Source organism: Ruditapes philippinarum, unplaced genomic scaffold (genome assembly GCF_026571515.1).
Source record: "Ruditapes philippinarum isolate M1 unplaced genomic scaffold, ASM2657151v2 ctg4803_1_1_1_1, whole genome shotgun sequence".
NCBI lineage: Eukaryota > Metazoa > Mollusca > Bivalvia > Venerida > Veneridae > Ruditapes > Ruditapes philippinarum.
The window spans coordinates 38952-66587 of record NW_026853503.1 but is presented as its reverse complement, the minus strand read 5'-3'; the positions used below and the strand labels follow the sequence as shown (position 1 = coordinate 66587).

Genomic DNA, 27636 nt, shown 5'->3' with positions numbered 1-27636 from the left:
TCGCGTTTAACAAATCTATATTCTTCAGCAGCGGAGGTAAAAAACAATAATAAACAAAATGGCAGCGCCCACGGTTAAATACTGTTGCACGTGTTTTGCTAAAATCAATGTCAAAAACTATCGCCAAATCAGTTCTTCTGCAAGCAGATATCAATCAGAAAGGAAAACATCACGCTGTAAAAGTAAATTATCTATACTTTCTTGCTGAAATCGTTTAATTTTTCGATGTTGAACTTTTCACGTCGTCTATGGTTGTCGCAATATTGTTTGTAATACCGAACGTTGTACAGAACGAGCGTTTTGATTGGTTTTAATCGCCTCATGAAATCGTGAGGCAGCCAATGAAATAGCTGCCTTTGACACACCCCTAATCGACTGAATATCGGTAAAAAATCCCACGGTAGATAAATGTTAATGGTTCGGCCGTGGGTATCCGACGATGCTGGCGAGCATAATATTGTTTTATTCAATGAGTTCAATAAATTTAGTATTGAATCTACACGAATATAATATTCTATTTATCACATATATAAAATAAGAACTGTAAACTGTTAAAATGATTAATTTTTCAATGATGCGCCTATAGTGTAACGCTAACATTAGTGCGCTTTAACGCTATGTTTCTATATAGTGCAAATGACGTCACGTCAAAGTGTTATTACACTAGTGTAATATCTTTTTTAATAAATGGCTTTATTACACTCCTGTGCTGCGGTTTATGTGATAAAACCATTTAACATGCTCGTAAACCATTATATAAATGTTATAAAACTAATGTTTGCTCTATCTAAAGATGCAAAAATTTATTCATTCCCGAGGCATAATGTGCCTTTGATTATTAACAAATATTTGTTCACTAAAATTATTTACATTATTTACCCGGGACCCTTGAAATACCGTACCACGGCTCTACTGACTGAGCTATCCAGCTGCTTACAATCTTCTCCCCTAAGTTCTGAACCGTGACATATGAGATTATTCATAGTGTAAAAAATAATGTGAAGATTAATAAGGGAGATGTTAAGTGTTGTTTATAGCCAGATTGCAGTATTATGTTAGTATGGCTTTACTGATGGACTACTAGTTCATAGATTTGAATGAAATATCTGTTGTACTTTCAGTCAAAAAGAACAGTCTTTCATCAATATAACAATGAATTCACTAAAAGTGGACAGAGCTTGGTTAGGTTTTTCAGGTAACCAATATATTTTTTTTTGCTTTTTGACAATATCTTGTAACATAGTTAATATTTTCATGATACCATAGCTACTGTTGTTGATCGTCAGTAGTTTGAAGTATATGATGTGTTGTATTTGATTGTACATGTATGTAAAATACCCCGATAAGATTCATTTACATGTCTGTAGGATACTAATCAGTGATATATCTACTATTGTTGTGAAACTATTAAATTTTGTAAATTATAATGTTATTTGAAATCTGTTTAAGAGAGTTATATCTAAACTTAGATAAAAACTATAGTGAGACTGATTGAAACATTCTTCATTTTTAGACATGAACCATTCTGATGTACATTCTTCTTTTATTGATATGAACTAGTCAGATGTACATTCTTCTTTTATAGATATGAACCATTCAGATGTACATTATAGATATGAACCATTCAGATGTACATTCTTCATTTTTAGATATGAATATGTCAGATGTACATTCTTCTTTTATAGATATGAACCAGTCAGTTGTACACTCTTCATTTATAGATAAGAACCAGCCAGGTGTACATTCTTCTTTTATAGATATGAACCCGGAAATCAGATGCACATTCTTCTTTTATAGATATGAACCATTCAGATACATTCTTCATTTTTAGATATGAATATGTCAGATGTACATTCTTCTTTTCTATTCTTTTCTACATATGAACCAGTCACATGTACATTTTTCATTTATAGATAATTATGAACCAGTCAGATGTACATTCTTTTTTATAGATATGAACCAGTCAGATGTACATCCTTTGATTATAGATATGAACCCGTCAGATGTACATTCTTCTTTTATAGATATGAACCATTCAGATATACATTCTTCTTTTAAAGATATAAACCATTCAAATGCACATTCTTCATTTAAATATATGAACCAGTCAGATGTACATTCTTCATTTATATACATGTATATGAATCAGTCAGATGTACATTCTTCTTTTATAGATATGAACCATTCAAATGCACATTCTTCAGTTATAGATATGAACCAGTCAGATTTACATTCTTCATTTATAGATATGAACCAGTCAGATGTACATTCTTCTTTTATAGATATGAACCATTCAAATGCACATTCTTCAGTTATAGATATGAACCAGTCAGATTTACATTCTTCATTTATAGATATGAACCAGTCAGATTTACATTCTTCATTTATAGATATGAACCAGTCAGATGTACATTCTTCTTTTATAGATATGAACCAGTCAGATGTACATTCTTCTTTTATAGATATGAACCAGTCAGATGTACATTCTTCTTTTATAGATATGAACCAGTCAGATGTACATTCTTCTTTTATAGATATGAACCAGTCAGATTTACATTCTTCATTTATAGATATGAACCAGTCAGATGTACATTCTTCTATTATAGATATGAACCAGTCAGATGTACATTCTTCTTTTATAGATATGAACCATTCAGATGTACGTTCTTCTTTTATAGATATGAACCATTCAGATGTACATTCTTCTTTTATAGATTTGAACCAGTCAGATGTACATTCTCTCTATAGATATGAACCAGTCAGATTTACATTCTTCTTTTATAGATATGAACCAGTCAGATGTACAGTTGAGTTCACACTAAAGGTTACACAAAGTGCACTAGGAGTGCACTAGATGTGCACTACTAGCCCACTACAAAGTGCACTACTAGTGCACTTCATAAGTGCACTTTGTAGTGCACCAGACCTATTATATGTATTAAGCAGTTACCTTTTATTTCACTGAATAGCAATTTGACTTTTACAAAAAGATAGAAAATATAGATATCTGTTTAATAGTTTTTCAATAAAAATTTGAAATTGTGATTATTGGATTTTGTAAAATATGGCGTAAAATATTAGAACAATAAATTTCAAAGTCATTAATTTTACTGATTTTGTACTTTAAAATTTAATTGTTAGAATAAGTAATTTAAATATAAATAATTATAACTTTAATGTTGATAAGTGCATAAATAAACAAACTTAATTGATATTTAATATGATTCTATTTTATTATAATCTGGTAATGAAATATGAAACATTGAAATGCTAATCAAACAAAATTAAGTCAGTTCTTTTTTTGGGGGGAGGGCGAATCATACCGTAGTATTAGTTATTTTTGATCTTAACTTATGGTTGTTTTAGTTAAAGGTAATGATTTTAAGCATTAATAGCCTTTAATACATTAAAGAATTAATATGTTTATAATTGGCCTAAATTTTGTCAATTTTATCTCATTTATAATCTCTCTTACCTTCTCAAACTGAGATTTACCTAAGATTAATATAAATGATATATATTATTCTGAAAATAAATATTTATATATAATGGTGGTATGTATTGATATGTGTGGATTAAGTATTGATATGTACCTGTGGGATACTAGTATACTTAAACTGACATGGATATTAACAAAAAGATTAGAAAATCTGGCAATTCCATTTTTTGAGACGACTAAATCTTTTTTCCTTTTTTTTTTTTCATGCATTGTAACATTATTATGCAATATGATTAATTTTATGAGTTTATTATAAATTGCAAAAATATTCATTTTTCTTTTTGTACTATTTGTAATGAAATTTATTTGCACCAACATCCAGAGAATACAGAATTTACATCGCCTAATCTGGCTTATGTTATTTACCCTGAGGGGCTCTCTTATCAGCAGGGTACTATATCAAAACACCTATACACAGCATGACTTTTGACACTTTAATCTCCTGTAACTGTTTTCTGCTCATGTACTATGATATTAAATTAAAAAAAAACAAAAAAAAAAAAAACAGATCTGCATTAAAGTGAAAAGGAAGTTGCAAAAGTTTTATAATCATGTATTTAAATAATATTTTCTTTAAAATATATTATCTTCTAAATGCGTAAAAACTGACAAGGCAAATTTGTCAAATCTATAATAGAAAAAAATAACATTTCCCAGTTCAAAAACTAAAAGATGCTGCAAATTTTAATGCAGAATTGCAAGAAATGTGAAAAAATATTGATACAAAGTCAGAAGTTTGTAGAATAGTTAACACTGACATTGGTTTTAAACCAGTTTTTTATAATAAGATTAGAAAATTCCACTTCAAAGACAATAAATGACAATAATATCTAACGTGCGTTTATGACATATAGATTATTTTTTACATTTGATTATACAAAAAGTATAGTCATTTATCGATGACTTACATGTATTTTGGGGAAAAAAAGGAAATTTTCAATAAATATTGCATACATTTGCATTTTTGTTATTTACCCTGAGGCCCTCTTATCAGCAGGAGACCAGTGTAATGAAAACAGTCGCTCTCAAAAAAATACCAATACACAGCATGACTCGAGACTAAGTTCCTCTTGTATAAAAACATCCCCTTTATACATTACATTTTTAATGTAGAAATCTTGAATAAAGTTATCAATTTTATGGAAAAATTTTAATTATGTATATCTTTAAAAAGTATGCAAGCATTTTATGGTTGAAAAACATAATATCACAGTGTATAAAATGTTTTAAAATCAATGAATTAATATTCTCTTTCAATCTTGAACATGAGGAATTGCCTCTTAAGTTATATATTATCACGGATTTATATTAATAGTATATAGTAATATAAATCTGTGATATTATTATGCAGAATGGCAAGAAATGTGGATAAATGGATACATATAGAAAATTCCGCTTTAGAGACAATAATATCAGAGACATAGATAACATCTATCTGGGAGACGCTCAAAATCCCCTTGATCATAATCCCCTTGGTTCATAAACGACATAGTGATCGAAATCCCCTCAACAGAAATGACAGGGTTATCATAATCCCCTTGGCAAAAATAAAGGGATGGTCATAATCCCCTCAGTGGGTAGTCAAAATCCCCTCAAATAATGTGAAATGGTTGGGAAATTTCTTTTCTTATTTTTCTTCAACTGCTTCAAGAATTGCTGAAAAAAAAGAGAAAAGCATACAAACAATTAAAAGGTGTATGTTTGTCACAGCCAGTTAATAATGACACCCTTTATTGATGTTATTATTGCTGAGAAAATTGTAAAATACAAACAAATAAATGATAGTTGATTATAATTAATCATTGCAATTATAGTTATATGTAACAAACAATCAATTAATCTTTGCAATGATAAACACCTTTAAAGGCAAATTTGTTGCACACTAGCTTTAGATCTTTCCAGATAATAACTTAAAATGAGGCTATTAATTGCAGTTTGCTATCTAAAATTACTTCATCTTTGTTTCTGCAAACTGCAAACTGTTATTTTGTTGGGTATATAATATGATGGCTCTCTGCAATAGACATGAATACCCAAAATGGAATTCATTACAAGTAACAAAGGTTCTCGTAAGCTTCTGTATGAAGGTTATGCCTACACAAAGAAAAATGAAAATAAGTCCTCAATGCGGTGGGAATGCTCTCAGAGAATTGGTCTGAACTGTAAAGGTGCACTGACTATTGTTTTTCACAAGTTGAGGGGATTTTGACCACCCCATCATTTTTGCCAAGGGGATTTTGACTATCCATCAAGGGGATTATGAACACCCGGTCATTTCTGTTGAGGGGATTTCGATCACTATGTCATTTTTCAACCAAGGGGATTATGATCAAGGGGATTTTGATATACATTCCATCTATCTATGTCTCTGATAATATCTATTATGCATTTATGCCTTTATGTTTTTTTTGTATATTTGATTATACAAAAATTATGGTCATTTACTGAGTGCCAACGCCTGATGAATCCCAGGCTTATGCCTAACATGCATTTTGAGAAAACCAGGGAATTTCAATGCATTCTTATAAATCTGCAAAATTGACTGTTCTTTGTTATTTACCCTGAGGCCCTCTTATCAGCAGGAGAGTGGTATATTGAAAACAGTCCCTCTCAGAAAATACCAATACACAGCATGACTTAAGATTTTCCTCTTCAATAAAAGTATTCCCTTTATACATTAAATTTTTAATATTGAAATAATGAATAAAGATATCAAATTTATTTATTTTATGGATAATATTTAAATTATTTGCATAACATATGCAAGCATTACAAAGTTGAATACTAAATTATCACAGTATATTGATTGTTTTAAAATCAATGTATTAATATTCTCTTTCAATATTGAACATGATGAATTGTCTCTAAGTTATATATTATAGAAATAATATTTTAGCTTAAATATAACCTTTCCTTGATTTGTTTGAGCTTATGAAAACAAGTTTATGATGTAACAAACTAAATTAATTGGGCCAGAATTATCCCATTGATTTATACCATTTGTACACTAGAAAAATTGAAATATATGGCCATTTAAAAAAGCTTTAAAACACTTATTTAATTATCCATTACGGAGCATATTTAAATTTAACCTTATTAATTCTATAAATTTGATTTTAAGGGGTATTATTTTTCACTTACAGTTAAATACTGGTTAATAAAAATATGATTACAATAAATGAAAAAAACATTTTAATTTTAAGCTTCAACATGATAATCACCTAAAATGTTAAAACTGCTATATTTTAAAATTTACTTATTTATACTCATGACTAGGCCATATATATATTTTTCCCAATTCTTTTTTCATACAGCAGCGTAACAATGGATGCCCCCCCCCCCCCACTTGATATACAATTATCCAATAAACCATTTAGGTGTCACCTTCCCTGGCCAGCCTGGTCATATGGTCTAGTGCACTAGAAGTGCACTTCTAGTGCACTTCTAGTTCAGCTCTAGTGCACACGGGTGGGAAGTTTAGTGTGAACTCAACTGTACATTCTTCTTTTATAGATATGAACCATTCAGATTTACATTCTTCTTTTATAGATATGAACCATTCAGATGTACATTCTTCTTTTATAGATATGAACCAATCAAATGTTTTGCAGTGGCTGGATGGAAGATCAGCCAAAAATGCGAGCTTTTATAACCTCTGGGACAGAAACTTCCCTAAACCTGTTGCAAAAAGATTTGATTGTGGTCTCATAGTTAAAGGTATAACTCTTAAGTTTGTGTTACTCATGTGTGTACATATTTTTAATGTATTATATGTAAGTGACTACAAAATTAAAATTTGTGGTTAAGGGTTAAAATCTCAATACATACCATATTTCTCCCTTACTTAGTGACAATTGTAAGTGCATATCTTAAGCATACAAAAGATAGTGACACTATGCAAGCAAAACAATATTTTGCTGACTTTGATTGAACAAACATAGGTAATTATTGGAAAAGACTGAGTATTTGATTCTATATTCTACAAATGATGGGGCTTCTTGTAGCAGAAGGGTTGCCTTTACTGATGTGGAATCAGATGTGCAGCCACCATTTTACCCTGTGTGATCATTAGAGGGGCCTAAAAAGAGTTCAAATTACTCCAGTCTATACATATCTTAAATCCAGCAGGTGAGGGTGGTTTTGGCCCATGGTGTTGCTTTAAGTTAGCTTTGTAACACTCATTGATAGCCAAATCATCTTTCCTGTTTGGTGCTATATGACCTGAATTGTGTTGGTATGCTGTAATACTAAATTAAACAAACAAATGGTGGGAAATTCCTTCGAATCATAGTCTCTAAATATCAAAACAATATCTGTTTCAAATTTTTTTTTATTTAATTTCATAATATAATGTATAATATAACTGTTTTATAAGTCTAAAAGGCCTATTATGCCCCAGAAATGCTTTTATTTTCTTTCTCTGTTTTAAAAAATTTACTCATTGGTCAGTTACTTGAACCATTTTTTGCTACTGTTGCATAATGTGTAAAAATGAATATTTTATTTTACAATTCAAAAGTAACAATACATTTTTTTTTACATATGAATATATTAATAATCCTAAAACCTTCTGAATTTAATGGACATGTCCACTTTCCATTTTTGGAACTGTCCATTATCAATTTTGGTGATATCAAGATGAAACTTTTAAGTTAGTCAGCCAACCGTATAGAGCCAGATCAGACCAGACGGTTCACTCTTATCTTGCTTTATACTGATGACAAAGGGTTACCACTCTCATTTTTAGGGTGGGTAAGTATTAATAAAGACAACCTTTTTCGTTTGCCTGTATTTAGAACTACTGTTTTTTTATTGTTCAGGTTTAATGGATTCAAGATGGTCCAATGTATATTGCTTCAAGCCGACAGCTTTCTTCTGTGAGATGTCTATCACAACAGTTCCCTTCAACCCTATAACACCACCAGGTTTGTTTACTCTTACAGTTACCTTGTTGCTAAATAATGTCAAAACTTTAAGAAAATACGTGATAATGTTACGATATTGGTAAACAAAAATCAATCTTCCCCCCCCCCCCAGTATGTGACCATGCTGGTGTATTCTTGAACTAAATTGTCATGAAGATTCTACATCAAATGTTCAAAATAAAATTAATTCTAACATGCTTCATACTAGTCCCCTATTAAACAGATAGGGCTATCAAGTGTATGATTACATGATATGCACAGCACAAAAAAAGAATGCTTACATGCCATATGATGTCAATAAACCAAATGACGTCAGGAAAATTACTTCTACGCTCAATGTAGTTTAGCATGTTTTTTTTTATCAAATCTCTTTTTAGCTCACCTGTCACAAAGTGACAGGGTGAGCTTTTGTGATCGCTTTTCGTCCGGCGTCCGGCCGTCCGTCGTCTGTCCGTAAACTTTTGCTTTAAATGACATCTCCTCATAAACCACTGAGCCAATTTCATCCAAACTTCACAGGAATGTTCCTTTGGTGGTCACCTTTAAAAATTGTTCAAAGAATTTAATTCCATGCAGAACTCTGGTTGCCATGGCAACCGAAAGAAAAATCTTTAAATATCTTCTTTTAAACAACCCTAAGAGCTAGAGCTTAGATATTTGGCATGAAACATCTTCTAATGAGTGTCTACCAAGTTTGTTCAAATAAAAGCCCTTGGGCAAAATTGGCCCCGCCCCAGGGGATCATTGATTTTCCCTATATGCATATAGTAAAAACTTAAAAAATCTTCTTTTAAAGAACTGTAAGAGCTAGAGCTAAGATATTTGGCATGAAACATCTTCTAGTGAGTGTCTACCAAGTTTGTTCAAATAAAAGCCCTGGGGTCAAAATTGGCCCCGCCCCAGGGGGTCATTGATTTTCCCTATATGCATATAGTAAAAACTTAAAAATCTTCTTTTAAAGAACTGTAAGAGCTAGAGCTTAGATATTTGGCATGAAACATCTTCTAGTGAATGTCTACCAATTTTGTTCAAATAAAAGCCCTGGGGTCAAAATTGGCCCCGCCCCAGGGGGTCATTGATTTTCCCTATATGCATATAGTAAAAACTTAAAAAATCTTCTTTTAAAGAACCCAAAGAGCTAGAGCTAGAATATTTAGCATGAAACATCTTCTAATGAGTGTCTACCAAGTTTGTTCAAATAAAAGCCCTGAGGTCAAAATTTGCCCTGCCTCAGGGGGTCATAGATTTTCCCTATATGCATATAGTAAAAACTTAAAAAATCTTCTTCTAAAGAACCCAAAGAGCTAGAGCTTAGATATTTGGCATGAAACATCTTCTAGTGAGTGTCTACCAAGTTTGTTCAAATAAAAGCCCTGGGGTCAAAATTGGCCCCGCCCCAGGGGGTCATTGATTTTCCCTATATGCATATAGTAAAAACTTAAAAAATCTTCTTTTAAAGAACTGTAAGAGCTAGAGCTTAGATATTTGGCATGAAACATCTTCTAGTGAATGTCTACCAAGTTTGTTCAAATAAAAGCCCTGGGGTCAAAATTGGCCCCGCCCCATGGGGTCATTGATTTTCCCTATATGCATATAGTAAAAACTTAAAAAATCTTCTTTTAAAGAACCCAAAGAGCTAGAGCTAAGATATTTAACATGAAACATCTTCTAATGAGTGTCTACCAAGTTTGTTCAAATAAAAGCCCTGGGGTCAAAATTGGCCCCGCCCCAGGGGGTCATTGATTTTCCCTATATGCATATAGTAAAAACTTAAAAAATCTTCTTTTGAAGAACTCAAAGAGCTAGAGCTAAGATATTTAGCATGAAATATGTTCTAATGGGTGTCTACCAAGTATGTTCAAATAAAAGCCCTGGGGTCAAAACTGGCCCTGACCCGGGGGTCATTGATTTTCCTTATATGTGTATAGCAAAAACTTAAAAATCTTCTATGAAAAAACCCAAATAGCTAGAGTTTAGATATTAAGCATGAAACATCTTTAAGTAAATATCTACAAAGTTTGTTCAAATAAAAGCCCGGGGGTCAAAACTGGCCCTGCCCCAGGGGTGTCATTGTTTTGAACTATATGTGTATAGTAAAAACTTAAAAAATCTTTTTAAAAAACCCAATGAGCTAGAACTTAGATGTTTAGCATGAAACATCTTCTTATGGGTGTCTACCAAGTCTGTTCAAATAAAAGCCCTTGGGTAAAAATTGGCCGGTGGGGGGGGGGGGGCTATATACAGGTGAGCGACCTCAGGGCCATCATGGCCCTCTTGTTTTATTAGCATTTAAGAATGGAAATAGATATTAATTTTTATTTCTACTCAAAATTGATTTCTATTTAGTAAGACAATGCATTTTAAAGTCATGAGTTTCATTAAATTGGCATGTTCTCAAGACCCGACCATGTTATACTGTGTTTATCTGACTATTAGTACCAATTTGTTGGCTCCCCTGGAGATGACGTCTAAAAAAAACTCTGAAATTTACAATGGAGTTGTGCTCTAAAATTAAATATCTGTAAATAATGTGAGTATATGAATCTTTTTATTGGACATTTGTCATCATATTTCATTTTTACATAATTTCAGTGAACTATATTTGTGATAAGGACTGGGTCCTGTATCAGACAGAGTGCTATTATTTTGGTCCAGTAGGGAATCAGTCTTTGAAGAACTGGTATGATGCCAATGATTTTTGCAAGAGTTCCGGTGCTTATCTGGTTGTCATAGGTGACCCATATGAGATGTCATTTGTTACTGGTATGTATACTAGTGCACAAGATACATGTAGTAGTGCATAAGATAGTTTATTGCCTGGCATATACCAATGAAAATTATACTTTTTTTGGACATACTGATATAATAGCAAAATATGAATATAGAGGGATCCAAAGCAAACATTATAATTATTATACTGTTTGACTGAATTTCAGGAAATAGAAAAATTTAAGAAAGAAACATGAATAAAAAAGATAACAGCTTTTTTTTTTGAAGTCCAATTTATATAATTTATTCTTGATTTGTATAGAAATAAAAAGTGCTGAAATTGAGATAATTACAGCAATATTTGTTAAAGGGGAGAATAATTTATTATGTTTTTTTGCTATAATGTGGTGATGTTGGTAGTTTTCCCTCGGATCACAACAGTAAGCCACATTGAATTCACCAGAGCACAGTTCAACCACTGCATGGGTCCTGACAGGCTGTCAAGCAGTTTACAAGTACTAGTTGCCTACACTTTCGAAAGGAACTGAAACTTCTGTACATGCCAGAGCAGAGGTACAGTGCAAATGACCATAGAAAGGATTTCATGATCAGTCACAACAAAAGGGACCCGGGCCATTCGGGAATCGAACCCGGGTCGCCCGATTCACATTCCAACACTCTACCTATTGAGCTAACTGGACAACTTATTTGCTATAATGAGTGACAGCTGTACTTAAGCATAAGAGAAAAGGCCAACAAGTTTTTACTCATATTTTTATTATTTTTTTCTTCTTCAGTTCAACAGTCAAAGATATTGACTGCCTGGATAGGACTCAAGTATGATAAGAATTTGAATACCTTCAAATGGGTGGATGGTACAAGTCCAGGACAGTACTGGGTATGATTTCCAAATTAATGTTCTAGTTAAAGTTACAATCCTGAAACTACAAAGGCTTTGCTTCCAGTAAAAAGACAACAACAAGCCATTCCATAATTATGTCTGTGCTGTCTCTGGTCAGGCACTATCCTGTTGTTTAGCTAACTCTCAAATATAATGGTCCGACCATCTCTGAAATGAATAATGGACTGTTTTAGATTTTAAAAAAGTGTCTATGACGATTCTTGAAATAAAGCAGGTCATCCTTGAATTATACTTCATGCCTTGTCCTTTTGTTTGAAGTAGGAACCTATTTCTGTTTGCCAAATCATAACCTGTAATTTACCTTATATCAAGTGTTTGTTTGGCATACATGCCATAATGTCCTGGACATCCGTAGTAGTCCCGAAAATGAGGTGTCTGTCTCGGAAATGTCCTGGTAAAAATAAAAATCTAAAACAATCCATTTTGAAGCCAGAAATTTAACATTTTTATGTAATCTTATTGTCATGTTATTATTAACTATTCTAGAATGCTTATAACAAACAATTATCCCCATACAGCATTGCAATATACAGTAAATGGTGACACTTTGCTTGCATACAAGGTATATAGAGTAAATGTTTATAAATCTATTCATCGTTTTTTTACAGGCCAATGAGACAAATTTTTACCCTGGTGAACCTGATGATTATAAGAATGGTCAGGAATGTATACAGATTGTCGGAGGTCGTAGAGATTATACGGGCTCGTGGGACGATGGTAACTGTTCCATACAACAAGGATTTATCTGCGAGAAAAATGCCGGTGAGTATGATGTCAGCAATGTATTCTTATGATGTCATATATAAATTGTTCTATATATAGCATCTCACATGTGTTCACATATTATATAAAAAATAATTAAACAATATTAAACAAACTGGTTGAAAAGGATGAATACAAAGAAACCACATTTCAATATTAAATAAATTCAAGCTATTAAAAGCATGCTTTATGGTATTTTCATGGGAAAGTTTGATAACAATTTTGTATCATTTGACAAACGGTGTATGATTCATTTCATTAAATGGCTTGACACATCGAAATTACTGAAAACTTATTTTGACACTCAAAATGCCCTTTTATACTCTTTTTTTTTTTTTTTTTTCCCCTTTGAAACTAAGCTATGAACATGCAGCAAAGACTTTTAACTACACATGCGTAATTATATTTACTGAGTGCAGTATCATAATGGCTTCATTTTGTTCTTTTTGGCATATATCTGTATTTAAATCTTATTACTTCGTATAATAATTAAAAGTTCACCACAATGATAACTAAAATTACTTTTGATTGCTCAGCCATTGAATGCCTGATGTCATCTTTTATGTTCATCTTTTTCTTGTCCTTCAATGAAAATAATTCAAAGCTCCAATTGATTTTTCATTCAATTATTTATTTGATAAGTGTAATAATTATTCAATATGTTTATGTAATGATTATCCATTAGATTTGTGTAATGTTTTTCATTTTATTTGTAAATTGTGTGATGTTTATATAATCGGAGGATGTCATAATTATCTAGTTGGTTTCTGTTTTAATTATAAATAAACATATATCTTACACTTTTTTCAGTTCCTAAAGTAATCTTGCCACCAACCGGTCCACCTGTACCTAGTAAGTCATCTTTATATTAATTTTATATAATTAGATTTTTATATAATGGTAGAATTATTGGTTAAAAATGCTTTGAGTGCTGTGTAAACATTAAATTTTGCATAAATGTTAGTGGAAATAACAAGATCTAAGTACACTCTTGTAAACTAGCAAAATATATTTTTATGTTTAAATTGAAAATTTGAAAAAGAGTTAATTGTGAATAAAAAAACAAACAAAGCAAACATCAACAAGGAAAAATAAACCCTACTGACTTCTTTTCTTGTCCTTTTTTTTCCCCCTCTAATCTTCAACATTTCAACATTACCTCGCCCTTCATATCTTGTCCTCTTATCTATAACCAAACTTCAGCCCTCACATCTTATCATTTAATCTTAAACCAAACCTTTCCCCTTTAATGGTCAACATAACCTCGACCCTCATTTCTTGCCCTCTTATCTAAAACCAAACTTCAGCCCTCACATCTTGTCCTTTAATCTTGAACCAAACCTCTCCTCTCATATCTTGTCCTCTTATCTAAAACCAAACTTTAGCCCTCATATCTTGTTCTTTCATCTTAAACCAAACCACGTCCCTCATATCTTGTCCTTTAATCTTAAACCAAACCACGCCCCTCATATCTTGTCCTCTTATCTAAAACCAGTCTTCTGCCCTCTCATCTTGTCCTTTAATCTTAAACCAAACCTCACCCATCACATCTTGTCCTCAAATCTTAAACCAAACCTAGCCCCTCATATCTTGTCCTCAAATCTTAAACTAAACCTCGCCCCTCGTATCTTGTCCTCAAATCTTAAACCAAACCTTGCCCCTCATATCTTGTCCTCTTATCTTAAACCAAACCTCGCCCCTCATATCTTATTCTCTTATCTTAAACCAAACCTCGCCCCTTATATCTTGTCCTCAAATCTTAAACCAAACCACGTCCCTCATATCTTGTCCTCTTATCTAAAACCAAACTTCAGCCCTCACATCTTGTCCTTTAATCTTGAACCAAACCTCTCCTCTCATATCTTGTCCTCTTATCTAAAACCAAACTTTAGCCCTCGTATCTTGTTCTTTAATCTTAAACCAAACCACGTCCCTCATATCTTGTCCTTTAATCTTAAACCAAACCACGCCCCTCATATCTTGTCCTCTTATCTAAAACTAATCTTCTGCCCTCACATCTTGTCCTTTAATCTTAAACCAAACCTCACCCATCACATCTTGTCCTCAAATCTTAAACCAAACCTAGCCCCTCATATCTTGTCCTCAAATCTTAAACCAAACCTCGCCCCTCGTATCTTGTCCTCAAATCTTAAACCAAACCTTGCCCCTCATATCTTGTCCTCTAATCTTAAACCAAACCTCGCCCCTCATATCTTATTCTCTTATCTTAAACCAAACCTTGCCCCTTATATCTTGTCCTCAAATCTTAAAGCAAACCACGTCCCTCATATCTTGTCCTCTTATCTAAAACCAAACTTCAGCCCTCACATCTTGTCCTTTAATCTTGAACCAAACCTCACCCGTCATATCTTGTCCTCTTATTTAAAACCAAATTTCAGCCCTCATATCTTGTTCTTTAATCTTTAACCAAACCTTGCACCTCATATCTTGTCCTTTAATCTTTAACATAATCTTGCCCCTCATATCTTGTCCTCTTATCTAAAACCTAACTTCTGCCCTCACATCTTGTCCTTTAATCTTAAACCAATCCTCGCCCCTCATTTCTTGACCAAACCTAGCCCCTCATATCTTTTCCTCGAATCTTAAACCAGATCTGGCCCCCTCATATCTTTTCCTCTTATCTTAAACCAAACCTCACCCATCACATCTTGTCCTCAAATCTTAAACCAAACCTCCCCCCTCGTATCTTGTCCTCAAATCTTAAACCAAACTTTGCCCCTCATATCTTGTCCTCAAATCTTAAACCAAACCTTGCCCCTCATATCTTGTCCTCAAATCTTAAACCAAACCTCACCCCTCATATCTTATCCTCTTATCTTAAGCCAACCCTCGCCCCTTATATCTTGTCCTCAAATCTTAAACCAAATTAGCCCCTCATATCTTGTCCTCAAATCTTAAACCAAACCACGTCCCTCATATCTTATCCTCTTATCCTAAACCAAACCTCCCCCCTCATATCTTGTTCTCTAATTATTCCTTTTGTCATTAATTTTAGCACAGATATCCCCGCAGTGTGGTTTTGGCTGGATATACAGCCCTACCAGTAATTTTTGTTACCAAGTTGTGCTTGGTATACCAAGAACATGGCAAGGTGCTAGAGCATACTGCCAACAGAATAATGGTGATCTGCTATCTGTATCTGGTGTTCAAGAACAAAATTTTATACAAGGTAAGTCGGATGGACATGACTGTTATCAATGACCAGTAAATCAGCCCTTCTTCACTTAAGATGCTTTCGAACCTTAGTAATATATGGACAAAATTGAATAAATAATGGCTGTTTTTTTTTCTATAGGGAAAAAGTAACATTTATATGACATGTGCAGTAATATAATTTGAATATACATCATGTGTATGAAAATTTGTCTTCTACGATTTCACTTAAGTGGAAAATAAATGATCTTTTTCATGGAAATTTAGTAAAATCATGGCAAAATATGAATACAGTTTTTGTCACTGATAACACTGTCTGCTGTAATAAAATTGTGGGATTTTTATTCCAGCGCTTTTGTCATCCCCGAAGTATGCAAGGTTACAGCTAAACTTTTGGATAGGAGCCACAGACCAGACACAAGAAGGAGGTTGGCACTGGGTTGATAACACACCATTTAGGTAAATAATTATCTATACGTGTACATTAGGGGAACATATGTAATTATTCAACTCTAATTAATAATTTCTTTTTTCTTTCTTTTTTTTAAACAACAAAAAAAAACTAGTAGTGCATTTGAAGGAAAGGAGCTGCATGTCAAATGAAAGACATATAGGCTAATACATTATTTTGACTTATATTTCCTGGATTGTTTTGGATAAACAAGTTTCTTTAACTGGCATACTTCAGATATACACTTTTTAGTCCCCTACCGGTTTACCGGAGGGGACTTTAGGTTTACCCTCCGTCCGTCTGTCCATCTGTCCGTCCGTCTGTCTGTCAGTCCGTCAGTCCGTCCGTCCACAAAACTGGATCCCGCGATAACTTGAAAAGTACTGAAAATATTTTTATGAAACTTGGTATATGGATAGATGGCAGTATGGAGATTATGCAAGTCTTTTTATTTTCTTCCTATGTTGAAAATTCTGGTTGCTATGGCAACAAATAGGCTGAAAATATGGCAAATTTTACACATAAACTGGATCCAGTGATAACGCAAAAAGTACTGGAAATATTTTTATGAAACTTGACATATGGGTAGATGGCAGTCTTGAGATTATGCACGTATTTTTAGCTCGACTTTTCTATGAAAAGGGGAGCTATCCTACTCGCCCCGGCGTCGGCGTTGGCGTCACACCTTGGTTAAGTTTTTCGTACCACCCCACTTTATTTCAGAAGTATTACAAGTATGGCTTTGAAACTTACCATACTTGTTCACCATCATAACCTCCATCTACAGACAAGAGTACATAACTCTGTCAAGGTTTTTGACAGAATTATGGCCCTTTTTTGACTTAGAAAGTGTATTGAGCTTGGTTAAGTTTTTTGTACCACCTCACTTTATTTCAAAACCATTGGAGGTATTGCTTTGAAACTGACCATACTTGTTTACCATCACGACCTTCATCAACAGACAAGAGGACATAACTCTGTCAAGGTTTTTGACAGAATTATGCCCCTTTTTGACTTAGAAAATACATTGAATATGGGTAAAATCCACTTATTGCCTTAACCCTTTGAGATATTGCTTTGAAACTTTTAATGCTATTTCACATCATTACCCCATCTGTACGCAAGAGAAGGTAACTCTGTCAAGGATTTGTTTTAAAAATTAAGGCCTTTTATCGACTTAGAATCTTGGTTAAGTTTTTAGTACCAGTCCACTTTTTGACTGAACTGTTTGAGATATTAATTTGAAAGTTGGAATACTTGTTTACAATCATGATTCCCAAACATGTCCAGGAGAAGGTAATTCTGTCAAAGATTTTATTTGAATTATGGCCCTTAACTGTCAATGTTTTGTATTATAGGCAAGCACTAAAAAACTTAAAAAATCTAAAAAAATTCATTCCTATCCACTGAACCTGCAGTGTTCAAGGGTATCACACAATTCAGTAAAATAATTCTTCACTAAATATCTTAATGCTCATGGCCATTGTTCACTTTAAAAATACAGAGATTCTTGTATTGCCTTTTACTGCAAAAACTTTTTTTATTGGCAAGCAATAAAAAAGTCGAGCGCGCTGTCTTACGGACAGCTCTTGTTCTTTTCTTCCTATGTTGAAAATTCTGGTTGCTATGGCAACAAATAGGCTGAAAATATGGCAAATTTTACACATACACTGGATCCAGTGATAACGCAAAAAGTACTGGAAATATTTTTATGAAACTTGACATATGGGTAGATAGCAGTCTTGAGATTATGCACGTATTTTTCTTTTCTTCCTATGTTGAAAATTCTGGTTGCTATGGCAACAAATAGGCTGAAAATATGGTAAATTTTACACATAAACTGGATCCAGTGATAAGGCAAAAAGTACTGGAAATATTTTTATGAAACTTGACATATGGGTAGATAGCAGTCTTGAGATTATGCATGTCTTATCTGTTCTTCCTATATTCAAAAAATATCTGTTGCCTTGGCAACAAATAGGCTTAAAACATGGCAAATATAACAATATTTGTGATTAGTCAAAAAGAACTGAAAATTTTTATGAAATTGCATCTTTAATTCAAGAGTTATCTCCTCTTTAAGAATTTTGCTTTTAAAATGTTATATTTTGGTAACAGGGATGTTTCAAATATTAACTTTAGAGTGTCCTTCAGTCCATCTGTCTGTCTGTTCATAAAAACTGTTTCCTGTGATCACTTTTAAAGAACTTTTCCAACAAATTTACTTAAAATAGAGAAAAATTGAAACATTAGTGAATGGCCAATGGCCCTTCAGAATGTTGATGGGGTTCTAACCGGTAGGGGACTTATGGATTGCTTGCAATACTATGATAATTGCTTGTTTTATATGGTAAGTGTATATTAATCTCCTGGTTATTATTTCATGTTAGAAGATGTATTATTATGTATCCTTCAGATATTTGAACTGGCACCCAGGAGAGCCTAATAATGTAAGGTTTGGTGTTGAGCCTGAAAATTGTGCTGAGATGGTTCCTAGCTGGAATTATCAGTGGAATGACAAATACTGTAGCAAGGAAGAAGTCTTTATCTGCAAGAAAAATGGTATTTGTATCTTCTTAGCTGTTTTTTCTTTTTCATAAAAAGTACATATTTCATGCATTTGAAGAAAAGGATCTACATGTCAATTCAATGTTCTTTTTGTAGTTTCTTTCTTCAATTTGATTAACCGTTTTATGGTCATGTTAAAGTAACTTTGTCTCAGGATAACACATATGCCAAATTTATATAATTATAAACTTGCACTTGATAATTCTTGCATTGGTTTTATTTTTACTTGTGAAGTCAATGTTAAGTTTATGATGGATTGGACAGAAATAATTGACATGATAAAGGTGCCAGTTTGCCTCTCAAGCTAGAGATTGTGAGTTCAAGACCAAATCGGTCACAACCCAGTTTCCTTATATACATATACCTAGATTGATGATGCTTGAATGCCTATCAATTGTAAGTTAACATTCCATAGCCATACAACAAAGGTTTGTTTATGTAAATAATCTTTGTTTGTTTCAGCTTTGACCACAACTGCTTTAACTGTGGCTCCACCAACAGGTTTTAATAAAGGTAATGTAGTAAATATAATTAATTAATTTTGGATTATTGATTTTAGTATTTTGTAATAGATTTGTAGTTTTACTGTGTTTTTCTTTTCTTTGACCATAATATCACATTATGAAAATTGTTCATAAGTGGTTAGAGAATAAATTTTGTATGTGATGGTGATTCATTCTGTATAGCTCAAAAAGCCCAATGACCTTTTGGTTACAAATAATAGTTATGGCCAAGATTTTTTTGTGAAGCATTCTAAATGTGAAAAAAAAAATATTTAAATGACAGAAGCTGTCAAAACTCAGTCTTTTAGCAGTGCTAGCACAGGATCAAAACAGTTTTTACAAGATTTTGTTCCTTTAATGAAGAAATAATTTATCCCAATCAGCAATTTTATCGTTAAATAAAATCAGTTATTTTTTTCAATTCATGCATCACACTTGATATATTTTACATGTTTTATTATTTGTTCACAATTTACGTGTGTTATTATTTCACATTTTACATGTATTATTGTTTCACATTTTACATGTGTAATTTATACAGGTAATTGTAAAGGAGAGGCTATGATATCAGGAAACTACAGTCTGGTAGATAGTGGTTCATTTAAATCTTCTCCTCCAAGAGATGCTCAACATACAGCCCTTAATGCTAGACTCTTCCCAAATAATTTACTAGGTATGTGTACTATTTAAACATTCATCACGGTTGTACATTTTAAATAATCAACCCTTACAACTTTAAATATCTTAAATGTACTTGTCCATCTTTACATCTAAACATGACCATTTATCATCTTTAGGGAAAATTTTCAGTACATGTATACATACTGAGTGAATAGTGATCAGTGCAGACCCTGATCAGATGACACAGGTTGATCAGATGACACAGGTTGTCTCCGAAATGACACTTATGCTAAGACCCTCTTATAAGACAGGTAGATTTTTTTTAAGGAAAAATAATAATACTGCACCTCAGAGTTTTTATGGAAAATTGTCATAAATCATGAAAATGAATTGAGTGATCAGGTGAATGAATAACCATTTTCAAAAAGAATGTAATTTATTACATTAATAATAATTGCAGCAGTATTTTTTGAAATTTTTATTACAACTATATTTATCGATATTGTAATTACAGCAGTATTTGTTGATATTTTTATTACAGCAGTATTTGTTGATATTCTAATTACAGCAGTATTTGTTGATATCTTTTATTACAGCTGGGGGAGGCTGGTCAGCAAAAACAGCTGATACAAATCAGTATATAACAGTGTTATTTTATAACACTATAGTTGTGAAAGCAATTATTACAGCTGGACGGACGGACGTTGATGAATGGGTGTCACAATATCAAATACAATACCAGGAGACATACTACTCAGAATGGTTGAAATACAACGACCCACCTGGTACTGTCAAGGTAAACATCTCTCTCAAAATGTATATATCAGTCATTCATCAAAGTAGTTCTGTAAAAGGAAAACTCTCTCTTGCGTACTTGACTTAAACCATAACTACTGTGGACCTGGTTTCTAGAAATATGGATTCAGATCAACCATTGGACAACTTATGATTGATTACATCCTTTTCCAGAACATTTTAAGGAACTCCACTGAGGTCCACACCCTTAAATACAAAATTTGAATTTCTTACAAAGAGAACTTAAAACAGAAATATATGCAAAAGATATTTAGAAATATACAAACATGTACTCAGAAATAAATAGAAAATCATATTTTTGTGCTATTAGCTTGAATTGAGTGAAAAGTATTGCAAGGCTTTTCAATTTTGTGTCATTCCTTACCATAAAAATAGTCATCCTGGAAAAACGGAGTGATAGAATGATCTGAAATTTTGCAAAAAAATTATTGGTCTAGACCAATATCAAATGAAATATTAATCTCAAAAAAAATTTCCAGTCCCATTATGTCAAAAAACTTCAGTGGAGTCCCTTTAAAATAAAATTTCTTCTGATTGGTAATCATTGATTAATTTTCAAACCATCATCAAGGTAAAAATCTAAAAGATAATGCTATCTCGTATTGTGAAAATGCTAATTTTTCTTCTTGTTTTCAGATATTTTCTGGCAACAATGATTCAAGCACTCCAGTCACTAACACCTTGTTCTTCCCATTTGAAGCAAAACAGGTGAAGTTAATTCCTGTCCAATGGAACCAGGGTATATCCCTTAGATTAGAAATTCTTGGTTGTCTAGAAGGTACATTGTTTATTTCTAGATGAATCTATTAAGTACCCTTCCTGATAAATAACATTGTTATTTAGAAACAACAAAGCAACAATTTTAGTCTTTAGAATTTTAGTTTTTCTATTCTTTTAGAAATAGAATTATATTTCATTGAGTTGTTTGGTTTTACAGTTTGTGTATGTGACACTTAAAAAACAATAATTTTTATTGATGCAGATTGGATAAATATGAAAGATTAAGCAAGAGCTTATTATTCATGAAGCAAAACTAGACACTTCGGCTACTGTTCCTCATTAATTAATTAAGTATACATTTCAAAGGCAAATTCTTAAATGCCCTGTGAATGTTTATCCCAATAAACATGAATGTATATTTGCATGTTTTAGAGAGTTGTATACCTGATTATGCCGTGAGCGGACCTTTGGTTGCCATGGATGGTCAGTTACAATCATCAGGGTTTTCCGACATTGCACATGATGCCAAAGCTGCACGGTTACGACCAGTTACACAGGGTGTGACACCAGCATGTTGGAAACCTCAGATCTCGAACACAAATCAGTGGATTCAGGTTTGGTTGTATTTCATGGCTTTATGTCCTTTTCATATTATGATGACCAAAATCCTTGAAAGATTTTATGTTTGTTTTCTTGACATGTACTGTACATGCCCACTTCAGAGATCAAAAAATTCCACTTGTTCACTTGTAATTACGATAAGAATTAAGAGAACTTGGTGCAGGAGGAGTAGTAAAATGTTGCCTGCACATTGAATGTAAAAGCTACTCATCCTGCAGGACGAGTGACTTAAATAGTTTTCGATGCCTGCGCTTATAAGGCGCCTTTTTTTTTTAAGAAATTGAAGGTAGATAACATAAAAATATCGCAAGATAGAAGAAATTTGTAAATTTTTCAATCAATTTTTTTGTAGTATTTGATTATAAGATGCATTACCCACTCTATTTTTGAAATTTCTCCAAAATGCGTCTAGTAAGTGGAAGTTTTTCATGTTTTTCCTCTGATGTTTGTTCAAAAGTATATGCTTTAAACACTAAGAATCATTCATTAATGCTGAACTTTATATTCTAACACTATCGGAAATTTTCCTATATAGACAAAGAAGGCCGGAAGCGTGCATTATTCTACAACAATGCACTCGCCGTTCTTATTATCTCCCTGTGTATTTTCACATTGAGAGCGCCATTTTGTTTAAAAAATCTGATAAATAAAAACAAATTTTTGTCGAACTTTGTTGTGAAAACTATCTAGAATGAAGGAAAATGGTCTAACTTAGAAAATGAATCCGAACACCAATATCTTTAATTCAGTCGTTAACTCTGTACATGCGTTTAAAGTGTTGTTTACGTGACATCACAATGTAGCGCCAAACAGCACGTGCAAAACAATCAAATCAAGTACACTATTTTAATGTCGCAAACGAATAAAGTTTTACATAATTATTTCACTTTTAATAATTTGTAATTCGCTTGAAAAATAATAGAGTGAAATAAAATAAACAAAGTTTTATCAACCTTTTCAAAATTCGTTATTCTCAAAATGTTTCTACACACGGTAGATTTAACGACAGTTTTTTCAACCCACTGGAATAGCCTTTTAAGAACATTTCTATTGGAAACTCTGAGGCGAAAACAAATTTAACCACCAAACATAAAGTCCAACTTTATAATAATAATTATATTTTGTCTTGACGTGTTAGAATGGAAATAGATATTAATTATTCGTGCATTATTGTATAATAATGCACGTTTTTCGTTCAAATGCTTTGTAATTAATCACTCAGGCCTATCGGCCTTCGTGATTATATTACTACGCATTTGAACTCAAACCGTGCATTATTCTACAACAATGCACTCAGAATTGATATCTATTTCCTAATTTGATATTATAATTTATGTTACTTTGTTTTATAAAAGATTTTTCTTTGTTGCTTGGAGATTTTGTTCAATTATCTGACTTGAGGTTTATTACTATACGATCTGTTTGTTTTCATGGTTGCAGGTAGATTTGGGTAATATATTTTTGATACGTGGTGTAACAGTGAAAGGTAACCCGGCAGCTCAAGAATGGGTGACTCAGTTTCGCTTGAAGTACGGCACAACGAATACCCCGTCTCTCTATTACCAGGAACCGTACGGAAAACCCAAGGTTTGATCTTACTTTTAATTTGATTTAGTATTCTTTGATTTTAAGTGACCTTGACACTGTAAAGGTTAGTTTGGTATTTTCAGGAGACTTCAGTTACTACTGTGTGCATTACATGTATTTCTGGCATAAATTGGGGCACCTTGGTATAATCACCAACCCCCATTAACCAAGCTGAATAGAAGGAATCCAATGTTATGGATGGATTTTAAACACACAGTGGTGAGAACAATCAAATTGAAGCCAGCAACCTTTACCACATGGCCACAGAAGTTCCTCTATTTTTAACTTTAAATTAAACTATCAGTAGGTTGTTAATAAGTGAATGACTTGTGGTGAGAAACTGAATTGTAAAAAATGTCAAAAAGAAACAATATGTTGAGGATAATGAATATCTTAATATTTTTTATTTTTGCAATTATCTTTAGTGGATGAAACATTTAGATATTCATGATGCAAGTGACATTTTACATGTATAGTGTACATTGTTTTACCAGTTTGCAAAATAAGACCTAATATACTATTATTAAATTTTGACAATGTTTCTGCTGTGTATATCTTGCTATTTTCTGTTTATTTTATGTAAAAGGCAGTTTCTCAGGATAGTTAAACCATACATGCCATAATGTCCCAGACATCCGGGAATGTCCCACAAATAAGGTGTCTGTCCCAGAAATATCCCAGACATAATTTATGTCCTGGTAGAAATGAAAATCTAAAATAATCTTCTTTGCAGCCAGAAGTTCAACTTAAACTTTTTGTTCAACCTTAATTTCACAAAATTTCTCTATTTGCTAGAATATCCCAGGAAACGTTGACAACAGTTCTCCTGTAACATACTACTTCAAGTCACATTTTCAAGCTAGATTCATCAGGATAGTCCCCAATGCATGGCATACCAATATAGCACTGGCCTTTGATATCCTGGTTTGTCAAAATGGTGAGTGGTGGTTACCTCCCTTGTTTTGTACTTGTTAATTATAAATCAAATACTTATTTTAATTTCTTTAGAGAAAAGAAACACTTTATGAAAAAAAAGGAGATAGTTTCAAGTTAAATCTGGGACAATGAACTGGACTTAAGCACCTTAGCAAGTTATCTATTCATTCAATCTGGTGCGTGAAGCACAATTTTAATTGTCATTCTGATTGTAATGTGGAAATGTATTTTTTTGTAAAATCATGTAGTAAACAGTTAAGATATGATAAAAGTCAACTGGAGTAAGATTTTAACAGTCCTTTACTACCAAACTTGATATTATGAAAATTTAAGAACATTAGTTGCTTTCAATTAGACATCCATAAAAGACCACCTATCAAAGTTGGTAGTTTGCTTGTCTTGAGGTCAAAAATATGATTCAAAGTTCTCTATTTAGCTTTAATGTTTTTTGGAGTGAATAAAGTGTATGTTCAGTGGATAAGACCATTACAGAACTTTAACAATTACAGTGATTTTTCCCCCTGGTAATTGATATTCTATGACTTTATGACATGTCAACATTGTTGTTACAGGATGTAATGGTGTTGCATTGATTAAGTGGGGGCTCACCATATTGCTGATGATGCAGCTGAGTGCATCTTCCGTCCTTGACACTCGTCATACTAGTGGCACCGAGCCCAGGACTTCAATCTTCCAGCTAACGGAGCTTTACGCTGGAGCATGGATACCTTAAATACAGTGATAAACAGCAGTATTTGAAAGTATCACTGAATTCTTACTAAATATTGCAATAATGTATACAGTACAGAAAGTTCGCACTGCTTAAATTATCTTACATCTAATTTGCATACAAAACTTATTTATCTCTCACAAACAGAATAAATCAAATCTGCAGTTATCATCTGTGTATTATTTTTTCACTGCTGTCCATGAAACTGCCCTTTCCTGGAATTTTGTAGCCATGATTTTTGTTATTTTTCTGCCATAACATTTAACAAAGAAATAACTATATTTTGTGCGCAGATTTTTCCATGAAGTTATCAAAAATGTATTCTTTTCATTTCTCAATTCAGCAAAAAAAATGGTATAAGCCTTTAGATTAGGAAAACATATTATTGTAGACAGATTTGTGGTTCATTGAAAGGTACCTGTCAGTCCACTTCCGAATAAAGATCACCCTTTACAGAATTTATTTTTAGTTCGATTGTGTAGGAAGCTTTAAGCTTATAGACACACTTTCCAATCTGTTCCTGGAACGTCCACCCAGTACTGAGCAACAAGTGTAAAGTTTCTTGCTCAAGGAAACAACGACTGGCCCCTGACGGGGTTTGAACCCATGCGGCTAGCGATCATTAGATAACTAGTCTGAAGCGTTAACCACTCAGCCATGCCGCCACTAACAATTCTTCTTTGATTAAAGAGAACAAAAATAATCTCCAAATAAAGCCCTCATGTGTTTGGGCTCTCCAGTGTATGACCTTTACTCACAGGTTTGACTGTAATTTTATAATAAAATAACTTGTACAACATTTTTCAGGCAGATTTAGGATTTGCAATACAGATTACAGCTGTAAGCACACAGGGGGCATTTGACTCAGCTGACTGGGTGAAAAGTTATAAAATCAGTTATTCCAGTGATAACCAAAAATGGGTGTATTACTATGAACTAGGATCTCAACCTAAGGTAAGATTTCAAAAAAAAATTAATAATGGTAGGGTAAGTGTTACATTTGAATTGTTTCATCTATGTGAAAATAATAATATACAAGCACTTCCACATACATTTAAAGTTAAATGTAATTATACAAGCTTTTTTTTTTGCTGTGAAGTGTCCTGCAGCCAAAAGAAAATAGAGGCTATTGAATAAGTGTAGGTTCGGTGCTGAATTTATTTATATGTGTGTAGCTTATGAATTTGTCTGTTACTATGGAAATGGCTATTTGAAATGAAGAACAATAAAAGAATTACATTGATACTTTTTACAAGATTTTCTCCCTTTTTGTGTTTTGCTATTTTCTGTACAAAAAAAAATATTTTGTAGGTTTTTGATGGAAATTGGGAAAACCGGATAGCCAGGAAACACTACTTGTTGGTACCTTTTATAGCCAGATATATTCTCATATACCCACAGTCTTGGAACAACAGGATTGCTTTACGATTTGAACTCTATGGATGTCCAGGTATGTTTGCATTTTTTTTTCAATAACACTATTTATTATTACCTGTATATCAAATGAAACAATTGTTTTATGAAACATTATCTTGTATTATTGGAAACACATTTTTTTCTGGGTTTGTTTTTACGTTCACAGTAGAGGTCATATGGTTACTTTCTTGCTTTACTGGTTTAGGAAGACCTCAGATGCCTGTCTGTGCATTATTTTAGGCACCTGATTACCAATGATTTTCCGTAAGCTAGCTGGATAGCTTCCTCACATGAAATAATCCAAAGTTCCTGTTGGGATTCAAACCCACAGCAGTAAGGGGAAAGTTGCTTGAAGTCAATAACAGTTACCAGTTGTCCATGGATGCCCTCAATTGGAAATTCATAAAAGAATAAACATCCACAACCCAAGAGACAAATATATACCCTTGTTTAAATTGCTTGAAGGTTAAGGCTGTAATTTCCTCAAAAACGACTTTAACAAAGAAAGAAAAAGAGTTCAAACACTGGATATTACATGGTCAAAGGAAAATGAAGGAAATACATGGAGAGAATTAGAGAATACTTTCAACTGAATCATTGTCTAAATTGATTACTATGTTATGCTTCACCCTTTCAGTTAACTGATAGAAAAGTTGTGAGTACTTTATGATTGCAT

At 32.8% G+C, this 27636-nt stretch overlaps 1 protein-coding gene across 1 annotated transcript in view; it reads left to right on the top strand.

The window, feature by feature from the left end:
* LOC132737077 (uncharacterized) overlaps positions 1-27636 on the top strand; it is a 92430-nt gene that overhangs the window by 26648 nt on the left and 38146 nt on the right. Inside the window, 21 exon segments of the mRNA XM_060724316.1 lie at positions 1122-1195; positions 7085-7216; positions 8320-8424; positions 11017-11187; positions 11931-12031; positions 12664-12817; positions 13628-13669; positions 15834-16007; positions 16342-16450; positions 18859-19004; positions 19473-19523; positions 20055-20186; positions 20731-20930; positions 21587-21728; positions 22103-22284; positions 23732-23878; positions 24674-24815; positions 25387-25489; positions 25521-25575; positions 26352-26498; positions 26856-26994. Coding sequence (XP_060580299.1) covers positions 1122-1195; positions 7085-7216; positions 8320-8424; positions 11017-11187; positions 11931-12031; positions 12664-12817; positions 13628-13669; positions 15834-16007; positions 16342-16450; positions 18859-19004; positions 19473-19523; positions 20055-20186; positions 20731-20930; positions 21587-21728; positions 22103-22284; positions 23732-23878; positions 24674-24815; positions 25387-25489; positions 25521-25575; positions 26352-26498; positions 26856-26994 — 2648 coding nt within the window.